Source organism: Eptatretus burgeri, chromosome 2, assembly GCF_056783735.1.
Source record: "Eptatretus burgeri isolate ZD-2024b chromosome 2, Ebu_testis_v1, whole genome shotgun sequence".
Lineage (NCBI taxonomy): Eukaryota > Metazoa > Chordata > Myxini > Myxiniformes > Myxinidae > Eptatretus > Eptatretus burgeri.
Genome location: NC_140962.1, coordinates 12,573,495 through 12,593,807, shown reverse-complemented (window position 1 = coordinate 12,593,807; position 20,313 = coordinate 12,573,495). Strand labels below are relative to the sequence as shown.

The 20,313-nt window shown below is 33.5% G+C and overlaps 1 protein-coding gene across 3 annotated transcripts in view; it reads right to left on the bottom strand.

Moving 5' to 3' along the window:
* The window catches only part of LOC147031442 (uncharacterized), a 44,615-nt gene that overhangs the window by 11,391 nt on the left and 12,911 nt on the right, over nucleotides 1-20,313 (bottom strand). Inside the window, exon 5 of one of the 3 annotated variants that reach the window (XM_085863198.1) lies at nucleotides 3,679-4,106. The exons of the other annotated variants lie outside the window; for them this stretch is intronic. Coding sequence (XP_085719324.1) covers nucleotides 4,063-4,106 — 44 coding nt within the window. The 3' untranslated portion in view covers nucleotides 3,679-4,062. Of the gene's footprint in view, nucleotides 1-3,678; nucleotides 4,107-20,313 lie in introns of those variants that run through there. 3 annotated transcript variants of the gene reach the window in all.

The following is a 20,313-nucleotide window of genomic DNA, read 5'->3' as shown; positions in this document are numbered from 1 at the left end:
AAATTAATACAGAACATCACTAAATGAATAACTAAATGAACACCCACCAGAAACACATCAAAATAGAAGAAGAATAAGAGTACAGTACTGTAGTACCACATAAATAATACCATTCCTTTCATGCCATAAGGCACATAGGGCTGCCAAGGCAGTTTCATTGGCAAGCGGTACAGTCCTGGACAGGTCGCCACTCCAACACAGGTTACCCCGAATGGTTATTACCCCAGTACACTGGTGCAGTACTCATTTCACTGATCTCAGAAGGATGACAGGCTGAGTCAACCTTACCTGGTGCTAATTCAACGGCGTGACAGGGGGTTGAACTCAATACCTTACGATCTTTAGCCAGCCACCTTAACCATGAAGCCAACACCAGGCCTCAAACAGAATTGTACTCACCAATAAATAGGAGAAGAGATTGCATGTGGAGGCCTGGAGATGTGTGGGTGGGTACCTAAAGGAATATAGTGGGTAGACCTCGCACCAAGAGTGTTTGATGGAGTAGACACAAGTCGTTTTCCGCTCATGTTGTCAGATTTGGAGAACGTTTTATAAAAACAAGCTGGTAGGCGGTGATGGGTCGCGATGGGTGATGGGTCGATGAGCATGGAAACGATAAGATATAGAGCAAAATGGATGTCATATAGCGGATAGGGAATTACCTTAAGATTATGCATCTCAAATCTCATCCAGTTCCATCTACTGATAACAACTCGGTATCCATTTGAATGAAAAGTACCGAAAACGCGGTTTGAAATCGGAAATCCCCAAAGTTCGAGGGGGTGCTGTGGGTGAACAAAGATCTAAATCGAAAATCTGACTCGATCGTTTGTGCACAATGTATTCCAGACGATTAGTGTGAATTTTCATGACCATCCGACCATAACCCTAGGAGGAGTAGCATTTGGCGCAAAGGCACCGCCAGCTCTCGCATATTATCGATTTTTGCACTAATTGACCTTTGACCCCTGACCTAAGCGAAATCGGTCAATATGTCCTGAGGCAAAAGTTGTCGTACTCATTGAGTACCATGAACCTGCAAAGCTTCATTCGTATCGATGCACTCACCAGGTCGCTAGGGGGCCCTCAATTTTCCCCAATTTTCACGCATACCCTAATTGTAGGGGGCGCTGCGGGTAAAGTATTCCATATATTACAAAAACCAGAATATATTTGATAGAGCATCACCTGTAGATCATTCGTGCGAAATTTCATAACCCGACGTGAGATAATGGCTTTCGGAATTGATTTCGCATGAACGGTACCGATTTTGAAGGTTTTTTTGGTTATTGCTTGGGAACCAAAGCGTCCCAAGCAACCATCACAATTTCCAAATCACTAGGTCATAAGATGTACCTACCACCCGAGTTTGGTCAAAATCGGCCAACGTTTACTACCAATTATGCTGATGACAAACGAACAAACATCCAAACAAACAGACAGAATTACTGACAATAAGGGTCACTTATTTCGGCGACCCAATTATTCACAACGAAAGTTACTTGATACCACTCGATTATGATGCAAGTACAGTACGATGTGCAGATTAAAAACGAAGCAAGAACAATAACGTGCAGATCAAAAATAAACCAGAACGGCACTCTTCCATGTCGCAATACCGACCGATATGCCTCCGCCAACATTATTACATCATGGCACATACCTCCCCCAAGTTTGATTTAAATCCCTTCAGCTGTTCCAAAGTTTCACTTTTTTTTTTCCCCGACATGACCTCTAACCTTTGCCCTTTGCCACCAAAATATAATCAGTTCCTCTTTGCATCATAAGATATACTTTCATCAAGTTTGGTCAAAATCCCATCACTGGTTCACAAGTCAGTGCAGTCACAGAATTTTTACCTGACAGGACCTCTGATGTTTGACCCTTGACCTCTTGACCCCATTATCTAATCAGTTCATATTTGCATCATTATTATACATACTTTGACCAAGTTTGATCCCTTTAATCGTTCTTAAGTTATTGGGGAAACAAAAACTTATCACGGATAAACAGACGCATGGACAATCCGAAAACATAATGCCTCTGCGGTAAAGCCGTTTAATGGACGTTAATTTGCAATATAACAGCACAGTATAATATTCATACCCTTCACTTTACAATGGAATAATCCCCTTCGGTTCTCATCAATCGCAGCTAACCCTTTAGACCCAGCAGTGGAAAAGAAATTCAGCGAAAATATGTGGCGTAAAGTGAAAAGTATCCGTTACTTTATTCATTGCGTATCAGCAAACATGCATTAAGCGGGAGTGCATATAGTGAGGAGTGTATTTGGTTTTGTTGGGTGATGAATTTATCTTCAACTAGACCTTTCACCTTATCTGGAATTGAAATTCCAGATAAGGGAATGTCATTGTGCACCGTCTGTCTATCTGTCCGTCTCCTATTTCAACTTCTCCAGCCAAACCGTTCAGCCGATCCGGCTGAAATTTGGCAGAAACGTTCTGCTCCTGACTGGTCACTTGACTTTCAGTCAGTCAAAATGGCTGACTTCGTAAATTTCTTCAAAAATCTTCTCCAGACCCACCAGTCAGAATGTTACCAAATTTTGGTTACAACAATGGGCCAGGGTAGGGATATTAAATTGTGGAGGCCATGCCGATCATGTGACCAGAAGTTTGTCAAAATGGCGGTCGCACAAATTCCTTCCAAAATCTTCTCCAGGCCCACCAGTCAGAATGCTACCAAATTTGGGTTACAACATTAGGCCAGGTTTGGGATGGTAAATTGCGGAGATCATGCGTATCATGTGACCGGAAGTGGGTCAAAATGGCCAACTTCGTCAACTTTTGGGAAAATCGATTTCATTCCTTTAAAAATCTTTTTCGCCAGGCCCACCAGTCAGAATGCCACCAAATTTGGGTTTCAACATTCGAACAGGGTCGTGATGGTAAATTGTGGAGGTCATGCTGATCACGTGACCAGACGTGTGTCAAAATGGCGGTCGCACAAATTCCTTCAAAAATCTTCCTCTCCAGACGCACCAGTCAGAATGCTACCAAACATTGGGCTGGTGCTATGTACATCAGCATTAGACCAGGGCCCACATAAGCTACAGGTCCAGTAGTCCTATTTTTCTTTGTGGAATTAGGAATGCCTTTTAGGAACATTGAAAAAAAACTCGTTAGGTGGTCGACCTTAAAGATCACATGGTGTCTTTCACGAAGAGCAGGCGATTACTCACTAGTACTCTGAACAAATTACCAATTCCTGCCTCCTTTACGTGAATGTCAGTCCTGGCCAGCTGGTTTGTGAAAGACTTTGGACAAAAGCATTCCCTGGCTGATCCCACAAGGTGAGGAAACGTGTGCAGTGCATCACATACAGTCACAGCACATGCTCGGATGGTCCTTCCAGAACTGCTGAATCATTGGACAGGCCAAATTAAAACTGTGCACAAGCATTACTGTTCATGCCTATGATCTAACGGTTTGCTTCTAACCTGAAGGGCCTTTCCCATCCGAATGACAAACAAGATGGTATCCTCACACTCAATGAACACTTTAATGATGATAACAATGAAAACGTATGTGGTACAGTACTGAACATTCGTATGCTTTAATAAATTGTGAACTGACATAAGGCACGAATGCTGATATTGATCAGCATTCGTGCCCTATGTCAGTGCATGGCCAAACTCTGGCCGTGCAAACGCTCAAGAGAGATCGTGCTAATCGCTGAGCCAATTGTCCGTTTATGGACGACACGATCGCCATGGGTCATACACAAAGTCCAGAAAACCTGGTGAATCAACCAGGGTGTGTGTATTTAAAATAAAACACTGCAAACAAGAATCAAATTTCACACCTTCGCCCCCAACAGATTATGTGCCTTCGAACAAACCAAGTGAACGACCAAGAGATTATTAATCATTTTATGTCCTTAGGGCCCAATCAATGTGGCTCGTATTTGCAGTTCAACTCCACTGCCGAGCAAGTTCTGTGACTAGAGAGGGAAGTGAAGCTCAGCCGGACCGTTCGCAAAATGAAGCACACAGCCTTACCCCCCAGATCACGAGCATTTTCCTCTCTTATCACATCCATCTCACTTGCACCCTCCTCTTTCTTTTCCAATGGTGGTGATTGGACCTGTGAGTAGGGTAAGAATACTGATTCTGGCTCACTTTTCCCCATGTAAATGAATGGGGGATTTTCAGCGATTCATACTTTTTTCCCTAAAAATAAATCCCCTTTTTATCCCAAGGTATATTTATTTGTCTCCCCTTTTAACTTGGAGGTTGAACCTCATTGAATTGAACACCTGGGGGTTGAACAGCTCACTCATTGAACCTATAAAGATTTGTTCATTCTCAAATTCCTTCAATAGTTTAATTTTCTTTGCACAATAATCCCCATCTAAAATATTGACAAACAAAACATTTGAATCTTTATATTTTTTAAGATACCCCATTTGTGCCATTACGAAATGATAAACTTCTCTTAATGCTCTTGTTTGACCACCTCCTGAGCCACATATCATTTTGAGATTATAGTAAATTGTTTTTTCATTGTTCAATTGATAACCATCAAAGTTTTCAGTCCATTCAAGGATATTCATTTTTTTCTTTACATCCTCTAACTTACTAGTTTTTAAATTAATTCGCTTATTTGTTTTATTTACCTTTGTTTTAGTTATTTTTTCAATAAGACTTATTTGATATTTTTCACATTCATTATGTTTTCCATTTATATACCAAGACTGAGATTTTCTCCACTCTTTAGTTTGATTAATACTTGGTTTAACCATTTATATATTGTGAAAAAACGCTGCGGTAGCCCTTAAAAACCCTAACCCATCTTCCCATCGTTAAAACATAATCTATTTTATACACTCTATCATACAATATCCATATGGAACACAATCTATTCCATTATCTAAAATAAATCTCTTATCATCAAAGGCTCCTAATGCCTTTTTATTTACTTCTTCACTATATATGTTATGTTTATAACTTCTTATTGTATTCATTTTCCTATATTCTGCTTTCTTATTCATCAAACAATTATAATAATTTCTAAAAGTTATTGATTTCTTTATTACATATTTCTTTATTCCCTTTAACCTCTTATCAATCTGTTCACCATACTTATAAGCATATGCCTTTGCTCTCAATCCAATAAACTCACTCATTACTTTTCCACCCAACTCATCCTTAAACTTACCAATAACCTTTTCATTCTTTTTTGGAAAATAACTCACTCTTCTTGCTGAAATTACTTGTATCATATACTCCAATATTTTTCTTCATATCTTCATAAACATCATCAGTTTTTATATCTAGGATAAAACTATCAGTATCCATATACAACAATGAAACATTTTCACCATACTCTTTCTTTAAGTCATTATACAAATAATCATACATCAATATCTTTGATAAATCAAGAACTGCTGTTCCAATATAAATTGGTTTATCCATTACAATACTTTCCTTTTTCATATGAATTGCAGAAAAGTTCTCTGAAAAAACCTCTTCTCTCTCAAAACTTGGTTTATTTATCAATCTCGAAGCTTCTTTCCAAGATGTTGCGAATCTAATGTTTTGCCTGTTTCTAACATTTTCCATAGTCTTTCCAAATACAGCATTATTCATTAATTTATAAAAGTCCCCTTCAAATTTTACTTTTGTATTTGCTCTCATATCTGTATTGAATTGAATATACTTTTTCACCCAAGGACTTTGTTTAAATTTTAAAACTCTATGAATTTTAGCTACTCTCAATCCTTCTCTCAAAAACTGTTTTAAGCTTCTCTGATGCAAAACATATCCCTCTTTATCATAGAATGTTGTTAATAACTTTTCTGTTGATTTACCTTTAATATTAAAACTTTTATGATAATCACTTAACCATTCTTTCTTTGGAGTTTCTTTCTCACATGCAAAAGGAAGATCTTTATGCTTATTATGAAGATCACTCGGGTACCTCAAATCAACTTCAAAATAATAACCTTCTTCTTCGTCATTCAATTCCTCTTGAGAAGAAATAACAATATTCATCAAAGCCTTTTCATAATCCTTTTCTTCCACCCACTCTAATTTACCATAAGGCAGAGATTGAGACATTGCCCATCCATACAAATTATTAGCATCAAAATACATCAAATAATTACTATCTTTTTCACTATCATAATTTGGAAGATATTTATTTGCTTTAGCATATCTTTTTGAACATACTTGTGATATTCCACCTCTCTTGGACTTCTCAATCATCAAAAGCATATCAACATCACTGATTAAATCTATATCTTGTTTTGTCATTTTCAACATTGCACTCCAAGCTAAACCAGGAGCTGTGAAATAGTGGGCAGGGTCTAATCCATAACAATTTTTATTATGACAGAGTGTTCTAAAAGCCTCAAACACATCAGCTAACAATAAAACATCTGTTTTAGATATAAATCATGATATTCTCCAAGGTTCTTTATCTTAAATATTTTCCATATTTCTTGTGCGTGTTTATATTCCTTATCACTTATCTCTTCTTCATAAAGGTTATTATAGAAACTTTCTTTTGAAGGAAGTTGTGTTTCTTTAAATCTCATAAATGAATCCATATAATCATAAGGATAAATTCCCTTACTTGTAAGAATTTTCTCTTTACTTTGAATTTCATTCCTTGTTTGAATTTTCTCTCTCGTAAGAATTCCTTGTTTAATCAGAATTTCATCTTTAATCTGAATTTCCTCTTTAGTTCGAATTTTCTTTATAATTAGAATTTCATCTTCAGTTAGAATTTCTTCATTAATTAGAGTTTCCTCTTTACTTTGAATTCTCTCTTTAATCTGAATTTCTCTTGAGTGAGAATTTCCTCTTTTGGAAAGAATGAATTAAGATTTGGAAAAGAGTCCGTGGAGCTTAGATTTGATGCGAGGTAGGCTAGTGGTGTTCCCATAAACTTGTAAGAATCTAAAAACCTAATACGAGTTAAAGGTTTTGTGAATATCATTTTTGAAAATGAAATATACTTTTGACTTGTGTTTGTTATAGCAGAAATATTCCCTGGTGTTTTTGAAAGTTCATTTATAAATAGATGTGTATCATAGTTGGCGCTGTTGTGAAGAAAGACTGGAATAAAAGAAGGTAATTTATAATTAAGATTACAACAGGAATGAGCGGGACCTCTATATTTACCAGTAAGATGACAATGGTCTCTAACTTTAGACTCCTTAATTTCCCCCTCACAAATATGGCAGATATTGTTCATTCTAAATTCTAATTTTTCTTCTTTGGTTAATTTCATCGGTTCATTTGTTTCTTTCATTAATTTAGTGAGTCTTATACAATCCTTTTCTAATCGTTTTACAAACTCTTGTGAAGCATTTTTTCCACGATAATGTTCAAGTTTGTTATACTTTTCTCCAACAGATGATTTGATATAATAACAGAAACCACAAGGAATATGTTTTTGATATTTATTTGTATATGGTTCTTTTGGATTAGGAGAAGCAGTATTTATCTTTTTAAGGATACATTCAAAATCAGCGTATATCACAAATGGGTGCATGATAGATTTATTATAATCTTCAAAATAAATCTTTTCACCAGGTTTAGGCATTGTAATTACAGCTGATTTATGATTACTACAATATTTTGAATGTTGTTCTAATCGTTCTTTGTATGAAATGAATTAAGACATCGCTTACAAGGATATATTTTGTTTGCTGTTCTGAATACCTGAGAAGAGATTAATCTTGATAAATTATTGATGTATGTGTAATGTGAATTCTTTCCAACACTAAAATATAAAAGGTCAATGTGTGTTTCTTCATTTTTATAGTTGTTTGAAATTTTTAATATTTGAACTTTGTTTGTATCCGTTAATCCATATACATTAATAGAAAGATTATTCTTTTTCTCAAATTTAAGAATATCTGTTAATGGCATTGGGAATTTAAAATCTTTAATGTCCAAGGTATTCTCATATTTCATATATTGTTTTACTCTTTCTGAATTACATTTTGGTGGATGTAAGTGAGCAAGAACAGACCAGAGAAAACATTTATTATCATTGTTCTTAATATTAACAACTGCCTTCTTTAGTTTTATTTCTTTTGGTAATTCAATATAAGAAGAAGCTTTAAGAGGGTTTGATTTTAGAATGTGTATATCTAAAAAGATGATTTTTTTTATATTGAATCCACTTCCTACCACTGTATTATCAACATCCTCCTCTTGTCTTGATAGTTCTTCATAAACCCCACTATTCAAAAAATCTTGAAATGATGTTATAAAATGAAGATCTGTTCTCATATAAGGAGTTTGTTCTTCATCTTGTCTTTTCATATTCATTTTCACTCCCATATAAAACTTTAAAGTTTTCATTTCTTTTAATGTCTTTTTAATAAATTTTTCAACATCGGGTTTCACTATTTCAATTGATTCAGCTATTGATGATGGACCGGGTTCTCCAAATTGAAAAATCCTTATTTTTATATGCCCTTTAAATGCCTCATCAGTGTTTTTAATATAATAGTCTCCCTTTACTTTAAACTCATTTTTCTTGTGTTTTTGTGATTGAAGATGTTGATTATAACTACTCTTCAAAACATCCTTTGAACAGATATCACAATGTTTTCTTTCCAACTCAAGAGGAGATATTTGATGAAATAGATTAAATGTGTGTTTGTTGGTTCGGAGGTGTTTTCTATAATGTTTATATTCGTGATTACAAACATCGCAGTACGTTGTATTCACCATATTTATAGAATAAAACTTTGCTTAAACTAAAATTTTCTTGATGAAAATTTCGTTTAATTTATAGGTGAATCTGTGCTTAAAAACATTTTATCCTCCAACTTTTTCACTTAATAAATACAATGTTTCAAGACACAAAAGACAAGTTTCAATCAATCTCTTCATCTGTTAAAGATACTGAGAAATATGTCAAGGATGTAAAATTGAACAAAGATAAATATAACAACTATTGGATAAAAACTATTATGGTAAATAATATGAGTTCTTCAATTTCCTTCAGTGGAAGGGCTTTTAGTATACCTGGTAGAACATCAATTAAAGTATCTCTAACAAAAGTTTCTCCTCTCCTTCTAGTAATATATTCAAAACTAGAAAAAGCAATGAAACAAGAAAAAGTATCAAAGAACAAAAAACCTTATGGATGAAGCTTTAGAAAGAAAAGATAAGACCATCTGTAATATGCAAGGAGAAATTTGTATTTTTTTCAACAACCCTAAAGATGTAAATCTTGATGAAATAAAGGATGTTAATATATCAGGTGAAATGACATTTCGTTCAATAGTAGTTAACGATAATTTTAAAATTACCTTTAATATAAAAATGTTGTCGTTGAATCTGATAATGAAAAAAGTATATTGATATCGATGGTAATATACAACTGAAAGTATAGATGAATTTCAGTTTAAGTAAAGTTTTACTTTATAAATATGCTAGACTTTCCTGATTCTCCATATGACAAATTTGAGAATTGTCCTGCGTGTGAAAGACGGGGATTAAACACAGAGTCAAAAGCCTATAAACAATGTATATTCTGTGATTATCTTCTAATTAATGATAATAAAAAATATAAAAAGGAAAATAATTCTTTTAGATTTACACCAAAAATGAATTACTTTACAAGATTGATTAGAGAAATGAATGTAAAGTATGAGGATGATAACACACCTTTCCTTACAAGGGAAGAAACTGAACGTATAAGAGAAATGTTCAAAGGATTGTTGTTGTATATTATTCATGGATGTAATTTTCAGGGAAATATCAACACAAGATATTGTATAAATAAAATAATGGATTATCTTGAAATTAAACCTGAACTTAGGATAAAATATAGAGTTTCTAAAAGCCAATAATAAATTAAATAACCTGTTTTTCAAATATATAAATGAATGATTTTTTACCTATTTGGGAAAATAAGATAAAATTTAACAACCATAAAAATCTCCCAAATTCATTAAGATGTCTCATAGTTGGTTCAAGTGGATGTGGAAAAACCTGCTTACTTTTAAAAATGCTCCTCACTCCCAACTTTTTAGATTATGATAATTTAATAATTTTCACAAAGTCGAGTTTTCAACCAGAGTATCAACTACTCTCACAAGGTTTTAATGCTGGTCTTCATAAGAAGATATAATAGGTTTATTTAAACGTCAAAAAAACCTAAATGATTATAACATTGAAGATATAATTCAACTATTTTGTGATACACAGAGATGTAAAAAGAAATCAAATCTTATAACTTGTATTCTTAGTGATAATACGGATGATATACCGTCTCCCCAAGATTTGGATAAATCAAAAAAGAACCTCGTTGTCTTTGATGATTGTGTTAATGAGAGAAACCAAACGGTAATGGACAGCTACTACACAAGAGGGAGACATTCTTCTTGTAATTGTATTTATCTTAGTCAATCGTACTTTCAACTTCCTCGTCGTTCCATCAGAAACAATGCTAATACTTTTATTTTATTTAAGTTAAATTCAATAGATATCAATAATTTTTGGAGAGATAATTGTTCTACATTATGTAGTAAAAAGAAATTTGAGGATTATATGAAGCACACGACTGAAAAATATAAATATATTGTTGTGAAACAAGATGAGATATTAAGGGATATATTTTTTGTTTTATAAACAATTACATATATAAATGACAACTATTATTATAAATCTTGTGGGTAAATCTGCTTCTGGAAAAAACTTTCATAAATCAAGGTTCTTGTGTAGTACAAATGAGAATATTGTAAATTTACTTAAAAAACACCCCGTGATACGCATTGTATCAACAACAACTAGAGCAATAAGACCTGGAGAAGTAAAAGGTGAAGATTATCACTATATTTCAGTGGAGGAACATATGCGATTGAGGAATGAAGGACAAATATTTGAGGAGGTTTCTCTTGGTACAACAAAATATTCACATTGTAAGAGTGAGTTAAAGAAACTAAAAATCTGGTGGTGTTGGGATATTAGAAACTAATCCAGAAGGAACGAGACAAATTATTAAATATCTGAGCGGAGTGAAGATTTTATCATTCGGTTTTGATGTTGATGAAGAAACTCAACGCAAACGTATGAAAAGCAGAGATGCAAGGATTAGTGAAGAAGAAATTACAACTCGCATTAATGTTAATAAAGAATTTGATGAAATATTTAAAGAAAAGGATTTTATTTGAACACATCTACTTGAATGATGAAGAAAAGGAAAATTTCCCTGTTGATCTTTACAATTCATTAAATGATATTTTACAATAAATAAATGGATACAAAAGAAAGAGCAAGAAGATTTAAGGAACATCAAGAGTTGGTTTCAAAAGTTGTAAAACAACAGGAAGACATAAAGAAGAAACGCAGACAGAAACTAACGGGCGAAGAAGCATTTGAAAAAAACAAGAGAAATTTTTTAAACCACTTTTAAAAACTTCCCAAGAAAAAATGAAAGATGTTTCCACAGTTCCCACAGTAGAATATACTCCTAGAAAGCTTCAAATGTTAAAAGATTTCAGTCAAATGACGGAGGAAGAATTAGAGCATTTAGGAGAATTAGAATATGATGATGAAGGTTTATTTCAACAACTGGAAGAGATTAATCAAACCCCTGATTATATTGTGAATGCTGTTCAAAACAATGAATATTCAGCTGATTCAAAAACCAAAGCAGGACTCATTCCAACAGAACAACCAGCAATATTTCATCTTGTTCAAGAAAAGGTATTGATATTTAATGATGAATTAAGGTTCTTAAGTTCTGCTCAACCCCCTGTTAAACTAACTCCGAGATTAATGTTTCTTCTCACAAAAGATGGAAGACAAGGTTCAACTGTGAGGGATGAATCAAAGTATATTGATAAACCATTGGATATGGAAAATAATGATGATAGAGTATATATTGATTTGCTGAACACTCTAAATTATAAGGTTATTCTTTCTGGTAAAAGTAGGAAGAATGAGAAGGAGAAACACATTATTCAGGCTTTAAGTATCCTTGGTTCAGGTATTAGTTTTCTTCCAAATGACCCATCGCAATTAGTTAATAGACTGTTATTGTTGTTCGGCAGTAAGAAGGCTGGAAATAACAATTGTTTTAATGAAGCATCAGCCATTTTAGACCAGTTGATGAACATGAAAATAATTAATAAATCTCAACATAAAGACATTTTATCTCATATTAAATAAGATGAGAAGCACAATCCTGAGTTTTAATTTCACAACAAGCGACCACACATCTTCATTCCCATACCCACTACAACTTGACACAACAAAAGAATATGAGGCATCTTTTATTGTCCATGGAGACTTATAATACCTTATTTAATATAACCGAGAAAAATGACAAGTTTAGTTATAATCCGGGAAGTGGATACAAAACGATAACAGTCTCAATTCGGAGCATACGAGATTTCTCAAATATCTTCCGAAATTGCTCGCCTTATGAAAGAACAGGGTGATGAACCAAAAAATATTGTTATAAACATTCAAAAACATACTTCAAAAATCAACGATTAAAGTTAAAAATAACTACAAGGTTGATTTCACAATTGATAATTCATTTAGAGAGTTATTAGGTTTCTCCTCAAAAAAGATTGAAACTAATGGGACGTTTTACAGTGATAATGTCATTCAAATATCCTCAGGAATAAATTCGGTGTTAATTCACTGTGATTTGATTGATGGTGCTTATAATGATGGATTAAAAACAAATACAATATTTTCATTCAGCGCATACTCAACCCCAATTGGTTATAAATTCAATATGGAACCTAAAAATTTGGTTTATCTACCTGTGTCAGGAAAAACCATACACAGAGTAAATTTTAGGATAACCGACCAAGATAATCGTGTGATCTCTTTTAATGGAGAAGTTATATCCATCAGAATTCACCTACGTGAAGTTTTTCAATAAATAAATACGATGGTTATTGTGAGGAAGCACGAGTTGGGAAAATATAAAATAATTACAGGGGATGGGATGTTCTTTATCCCGTACTACAAGGGTGAAGATATGTAACTTGGTAGAGGATACTATAAACCTAAGAGACAAAGGGTGTCGGACATCAATTTAGAGGAGATGGGATAATTGATACTCTCATGGGTATTGGTTCAACTATTCTTAAACATAAAGACCTAATTGGTTCAACTGCTTCTGCTGTGGGAAATGTAGCAGGTGCTGTAAAGAGTATAAAAGATGCTCAGAAAGAATCTCATAAATTACAAGCAATAAAAGAAATTAAGAAAGGTAAAACTCAGTTGTCCCCCAAGAACGACAGAAAATAATTCAAATACTTGGATCAGGGTTTCAAAAGTTTTAACATCTTTTTTCCTAAATAAATACAAGTATGGAAGCAATTGATAGTATCTATGATTTGGATGATACTATTATTATCTCAAACTCCACTAAAAAAGAAGATTACTTCAAGGTAAATGCAATAACTGGAACAGACTGGAATACAAATGGTACAAAAAGTTTTGAAATAAATAATCAACAAACCTATTTGAATCTCTCCGAAAGTTTCTTGTTGTGTAAATTTAAATTCACTAAGGCTGGGAATAACACAAACGCTACACTTGTAAATGATTTCTTCTGGAAAATGTTTGATAGTGTGCGATTGTATATTGGAACACAAGAAGTTGAAGCGGTTGATTATGTCTCTGCTGTATCTGAAATGATGAAATTTACACTCTATACATTCAGTGATAGAATGGGAAAGGGGTCTGTCGAAGGTTTTATTCCTGATATGTCAACGGGAACAAACACAGACCCTGGATATATTCAAAGGAAAGGAATGTATAATGATGATACAAAAGCAGAAAATAGTTTTACTGTGGCAGTTCCTCTTAAAGGTATATTTGGATTTTGTGATTATGATAAAGTTCTGTATGGTCTTAAAATTAGATTTCAACTACAAAGGAATGATAATGAAAATAGATTGCTTTTTGGTGTTGGTAGTGCTTTTGGTGAACAGAATAAATTTGTAATTGAGGAGATGAGTTGGTATATCAGTGAATATACTCCTAATCTTAAAACAGAAGAGATGTTGAATCGAAGACTTAACTCAAAGAAACCACTCAGTGTATCATACCTCAAAAGAAGATGTCAACACGTTAAACTCAATCAAACTACTTACACGTGGAATTTGGGTGTTCTGGAAGGAAAGCCACGATATCTGTGGATGATTTTTAAAAAGCCAGATGGTGATACTGCGACTGATAAGAATAATGCATTGAGTGATAATGCTAAGGTGAAACAACTTCGCGTTTCTCTAGATGGAACATTTTATCCACTAGATAGATTGGAAATTAATTGGGAAAAAAATGATTTTGCTGAAGCATACAAGTCTTACCAAAAGGTGTGTGAAAGTAATGGAAATAAAGAACCTATTTTGGATATGACAGCATTTAAAAGTTTGTATACAATCTATACGTTTGACCTGAGCGCTCAAAAGAAACTATAAAGTCTAATCGAGTGGATACTTCCCTATACATTGAAAGAGGAGAGAGTGAAGAAGTTGATACATATTGTTTGCTTTTGGAAGAAACAGAATTGCAGATTAATACAGATAATGGTGTGATGATTAGTCTCACATAATTTTTTGTTAAATAAATGAGTGGCAAAGTACCAACTGGGGTATATGTTAATCAAATCAATCTTCATAAACTATCATCTTGTGTTCAAAATCAAAAGCCTTGTACGATTAACGTTAATACAATTCAGAGAAAAGGAGCAGTAAGAATTGATGTTTTGCTCACAAGAGAACAGGTTAAAATCTTGAATGACACTGGCTCACTTAAAATTAAAATGACAAAACCAATGTTAAAAAAATATTCAATAAGAGAGACGAGTGGAGGATTTCTCCCATTTCTAATTCCTTTATTTGCTGGTTTAAGTGCGGTTGGAGCATTGACGGGTGGTATTTCAACAGCGGTCAAAACTGCCAACGAAAGGAAGGCTCAACTCCAGGCTCAAAAAGAATTGGAAAGACATAACAAAGAGTTGGAGAAACAAATTAGTGGAAGTGGTGTAATTGTAGATTTTGCTGAAAAACTTGAAGGTCTGCCTGATAAAGCGAGATTGTTAGTTGGAGATATGCTTTCTTCTATAGCACAAGCAGGTGTAAAATTAACGAAAAGAGGTAATGGATTATATCTTTCTAATAAATAAATGAGCATTGATGAGTGGTTGAAAGAATTTGGAAAGAATACAACATCAAATTTACAACTTGCCAAATATTGTAAGAAATTAAAAATTCATAATGTGGTTATTTGTATGAGAGATGAATTAACAAATGTGTCGAAACATACAAAGAATATTATTATGAACTTAGAAGATAATGATGGGAACGGTTCTCATTGGGTTTGTATTTTTAATAGTCAAGACAAATATTATTTTGATAGTTTTGGTCTTCCACCACCTGTTGAAGTCATAAAATTCTTACAGAATGGTGTTTATCAAACATTTCAAGTCCAAGAATTAAATTCCAAGTGTTGTGGTCAATTATGTCTATATGTGTTATTTCAACTCAACAAAAATAAAAAATTTTATGATATTATTTTTAATCTAATATAAATGACTTATGTTGGTAAAGATGGTTCTATCTTTGGTGTATCTCAAGAACTGGATATTGATTTATCAAATTATTACACAAAGGCACAGGCTGAACGACATAAATATAATATAAACAAAAATATTAACATGAAAAATGCTTATAAATTAAAAAATTATCCAAGCCCGACTGACGCGAATGACTTGGTGAGATTAAGCGATTTATCACAATATATATACTTAAATAAAACGGCTGTGTATTCTAAAGATACAGAAGTGTTGATATTATCTCCAGGTCATACAGAATTCACAGTTCGAATTAAAATAAATTTTTATAAAGAAGGGCGTATCGTTTGTATGAGAATAGAACAATGGGGGTATGATATGAATGATTTAGGGTATAATTGGTCATTTAAAATTAACCTGCAAGACCTGGAACAATTAAATCAGTCTCGTAAGGAAGAATATTATCCACTTGGTATCGAGAATGAGTTTTGTGGAGCCACGATTAGTAAACAACAAATAAAAGAATTTAATAAGGGTAAATATAATAATGGTTTTGCCCTTGTTTATCTCATGAAAACAGAAAAAACAGGATTATATATAATAAGTAAGGAAATACAAAATGATTTAACTATGGGAAGATGGGGAGGTGTTTCGTACATAATATTATTCTAACATATATTTCTAATACATAAATGACAGCAAGAAGGCTTCAAGAAAATTATCATTTCTGTGTCCAAGCATACCTTCAAGAAAAGGGTATTCGGTATTTTAATAAATATGTTCTACAACATAAGAATGAGGTATTTTCAATAAAAGATTGGCATTATGCTGATGTTGATAAACCGACAACTTTAGATTTAATTAGAATGTTAAATAATGAAAAATTATAAGGTTAAGAAAAAGGTAAGGCTCTTTTAGAAATTCAAAAGAAATTTTATTGGTTTCCTGTTGTAAAAAAAATTATTTTGGATACAGGAATAACAAGAAATCCTGATGAATATATGTATAATATTCTATGGGGTGTAAACGATTCAAGTATAGTAAGGGATGAGGAAGGAGTTGAAGAAGAGAGGGAAGAGGAGGAAAAGGAGAAGGAGGAGAGAGAGAAGGAGGAAAGAGAGAATAGAGAGAGGGAGGAAAGAGAGAAGAGAGAGAGGGAGAAGAAAGAGAAGGAGGAAAAAGAGAAGAGAGAGAGGGAGGAGAGGGAGAAGAAAGAGAAGGAGGAAAAAGAGAAGAGAGAGAGGGAGGAGAGGGAGGAAAGAGAGAGAATAAATAAATATTATAGTATGGAAACCAGTGAGATTCAAAAAAGAATAGAGGTATTACAGAAAATAACTCAACCCACCAAGGAGGAATACAAAGAATTAACAAGTCTATTTGCAATACTTTCAACAAAACTATTAGCATCGTCAAGCTATTCATTTTAATTCAAGTTTTTTTCTTAAATAAATGGAGGAGAGAGTGAAGGCATTTCTAAGGATTCTTTATGTTTTAAAATTAAGATTCAAATGTGCATGTTGGAAACTAAAAAGGTTTTTGCACTCTGCAGAAATTTTTCTCATAAATAAATGAGTTATTGTCTCAAATGTAAAAAGAAAACTAATACTAAAATATTTCATATATTAAAAGTAAAAATAACAGGGTTATACAAAAAGGTATATGTTCGGTGTGTGGTTCAAAAAAAAATCAATTTATCTCCAAACACAAACTCGGAGGAGATATACAAAAGTTTTTATCAGGAAGTAAATTTACAACTACTGGAATACCAGGGGAATTACATCTTCCAGGGTATTCTTTCTGTGGTCCAGGCACAAACTTGGATAAAAGATTAGATGAGGCAGACAATCCTAAATCCTGGAGTAAACCAATCAATAGAGTTGATGAAGTGTGCACGAGACACGATATTGATTATGGGAATACCACAACGTTGGAAGAAAAGCATGAAGCCGATAGAGAAATGTTGTATAATTTGTCTCTGATACAAAATCCAACCTTGAGAGAAAAAGTTGATAGGTTCATCGTGAAGAAGATGATTAGTGCTAAATTGGAAACTTGGACTTGGAAATTCAAAAACTTATAGGCTCTAATGATGCCATTAAGACTGAAGAGCAATTAGCTGATGAATTACATAAACCAATATTCACAAAGTTTCAGAGAAGGAAAGTTTATTCCAAGGAAGTTGATTATATCTGGTCTGCTGATTTGATTGAACTCAATAATGATAAGGGGTACAAGTATGCTTTAACCGTTATTGATTTGAGGAGTAGATATGCGTGGGTTGTCCCTTTAAAAAACAAAACAGGTAATACTCTTATGTTAGCTTTCCAACAGATATTTAATAAAAGTAAGAGAAAACCTAAAAAATTGTGGACTGATGAGGGTAGAGAGTTTTATAACAAGACATTTATGAATTTTCTAAAAAATAACAGTATTACATTATACAGTACCTTTAATGAAGGGAAGGCAGTTGTTGTTGAACGTTTTAATCGTACCTTAAAAGAGAGACTAAAAAAAAATTCACACAAGTCGGTACACAACAATGGTCATCTTTTTAACAGGATATTGTGGATAAGTATAATGACACGATTCACACGTCAACGAATATGAAGCCATCAGAAACATTTACAAAATTAAAATATGAAAAAGAGATTAATGTCAGAAAACCTAAGTTCAAAGTTGGTGATATCGTAAGAATATATAGGTGGAGATCTCATTTTGAAAAGGGTTTTACTGAACGATGGACGAAAGAACTTTTTAAAATTGTTGATGTAATAGATACAGTTCCTTGGACTTATAAAATATATGATTTGGAAGGGGAAGAGATTTTAGGTTCATTTTATTCACAGGAATTACAAAAGACAAAACTAAGCAGATAATACACCTTTGTGGACACTCGAGGGCCAAGTCCGAGGTGTATAACAGTATATAATGTGTGTCAAGGGGTGGACGTTCTTACATCTGTGAACCCCAAAACACAGAATCCTCAACTGAATAGTCAAGGCTTAACTTTTGTTTGTTGATGTGTATGTGTGTGTGTCCCAACCCTCACATTCAAAATCTCAACCCCAACCCTCACATTCAAAATCTCAACCCCAACTCAATCCTCGCCCAACACAATGTCTTTTTCAAAATGAGATTTCCACCTATATATATATATTTTTACGTTTTTTTTTTCTTCTTCCAATTCTGTCTTTTAAGGCTTTCAGGTTTGATGACGTAGAAAGGGGGAGTAAGCCTGCACTTTCTTCCCAGAACTTTCTTGATCTTGCTCCCATCAAGCACCATCCGACAAAGAACTACATCGATAGGTTTAGATCCCAAAGAGTGATAGCAACTCCAAAATATAAATAAATAAAATAATAATAATAATAAATAAATAAATAAATAAATAAAAGCCCCCAAAAAAAGTTTCAAGTGTCCAACATAAACCCAACTTTCCAAGTCTTCAAGGTATAACCACATTCCCGTTGAGTTTCCAAGATATGTATCACATTGTGAGTTATCAATCCAGAACCCACATTTCAAGTATTCAAAGTAAAACCAACTTACAAAGTCTCTTAAGGATAACTCATTTACTGATTTTTTCAAAATTTGTGAGTCTCCAAGGTAGGACCCATATTTAGAACCATCTTGGCAGAACCCTTTTCCTGAGTCTCCAAGGTAGTTATTTAAACCATCAAGGCAGAACTCATTTACTGATTTTTTCAAAATTTGTGAGTCTCCAAGGTAGGCCCCATATTTAGAACCATCTTGGCAGAACCCTTTTCCTGAGTCTCCAAGGTAGTTATTTAAACCATCAAGGCAGAACTCATTTACTGATTTTTTTCAAAATTTGTGAGTCTCCAAGGTAGGCCCCATATTTAGAACCATCTTGGCAGAACCCTTTTCCTGAGTCTCCAAGGTAGTTATTTAAACCATCAAGGCAGAACTCATTTCTTGATTTTTTCAAAATTTGTGAGTCTCCAAGGTAAAACTTGTATTCTGACTCATCAAGGTATAACTTGTTCAGTGGGTATTGTCTTGATAACTCACAATGAGTACTATTGCTGTAAAACTCTTTTTCAGGATTTTGCTGGTCTCCAAGGTATAACTCTTTGGTTGTCATCAAGGACTAACTGCTTCTGTGGGTCTTGGTCGCTCATAAGGTCTTCAACCAAGCCAACAATTTCGCCCCAAGTTGTAGCAAAAGCAGTATTTTCATTTCTCGTATTTCAGACACAATTTCCTGTGAGAGAAAATAATAATGTATTAATTAAGTTATTTAATTATTAAATGAGTATGCTTCAATCAAAGTTTGAAAATAGGAAAATAAAAAATCTTACCTCAATAGATAAGAGGTTTGAATCCAGTTCATCAACTTGAAGGTTTAGTTCCATACAAGACAGAGAGTTCCAAGGAACACCAAAGTCATCCCACTCAAGGTCTTGGTCGCTCATAAGGTCTTCAACCAAGCCAACAATTTCCCCAAGTTGTAGCAAAAGCAGTATTTTCATTTTGTATTTCAGATACAATTTCCTGTGAGAGAAAATAATAATGTATTAATTAAGTTATTTAATTATTAAATGAGTATGCTTCAATCAAAGTTTGAAAATAGGAAAATAAAAATCTTACCTCAATAGATAAGAGGTTTGAATCCAGTTCATCAACTTGAAGGTTTAGTTCCATAGAAGACAGAGAGTTCGAGACAAGCACACAGAACACCATTGCCAGCAAAAACAAATGTTTAAAATGGAGCCTGGGTTTGAAGCTTTTATAGAGAAAGACTGGTGGGTGTGGT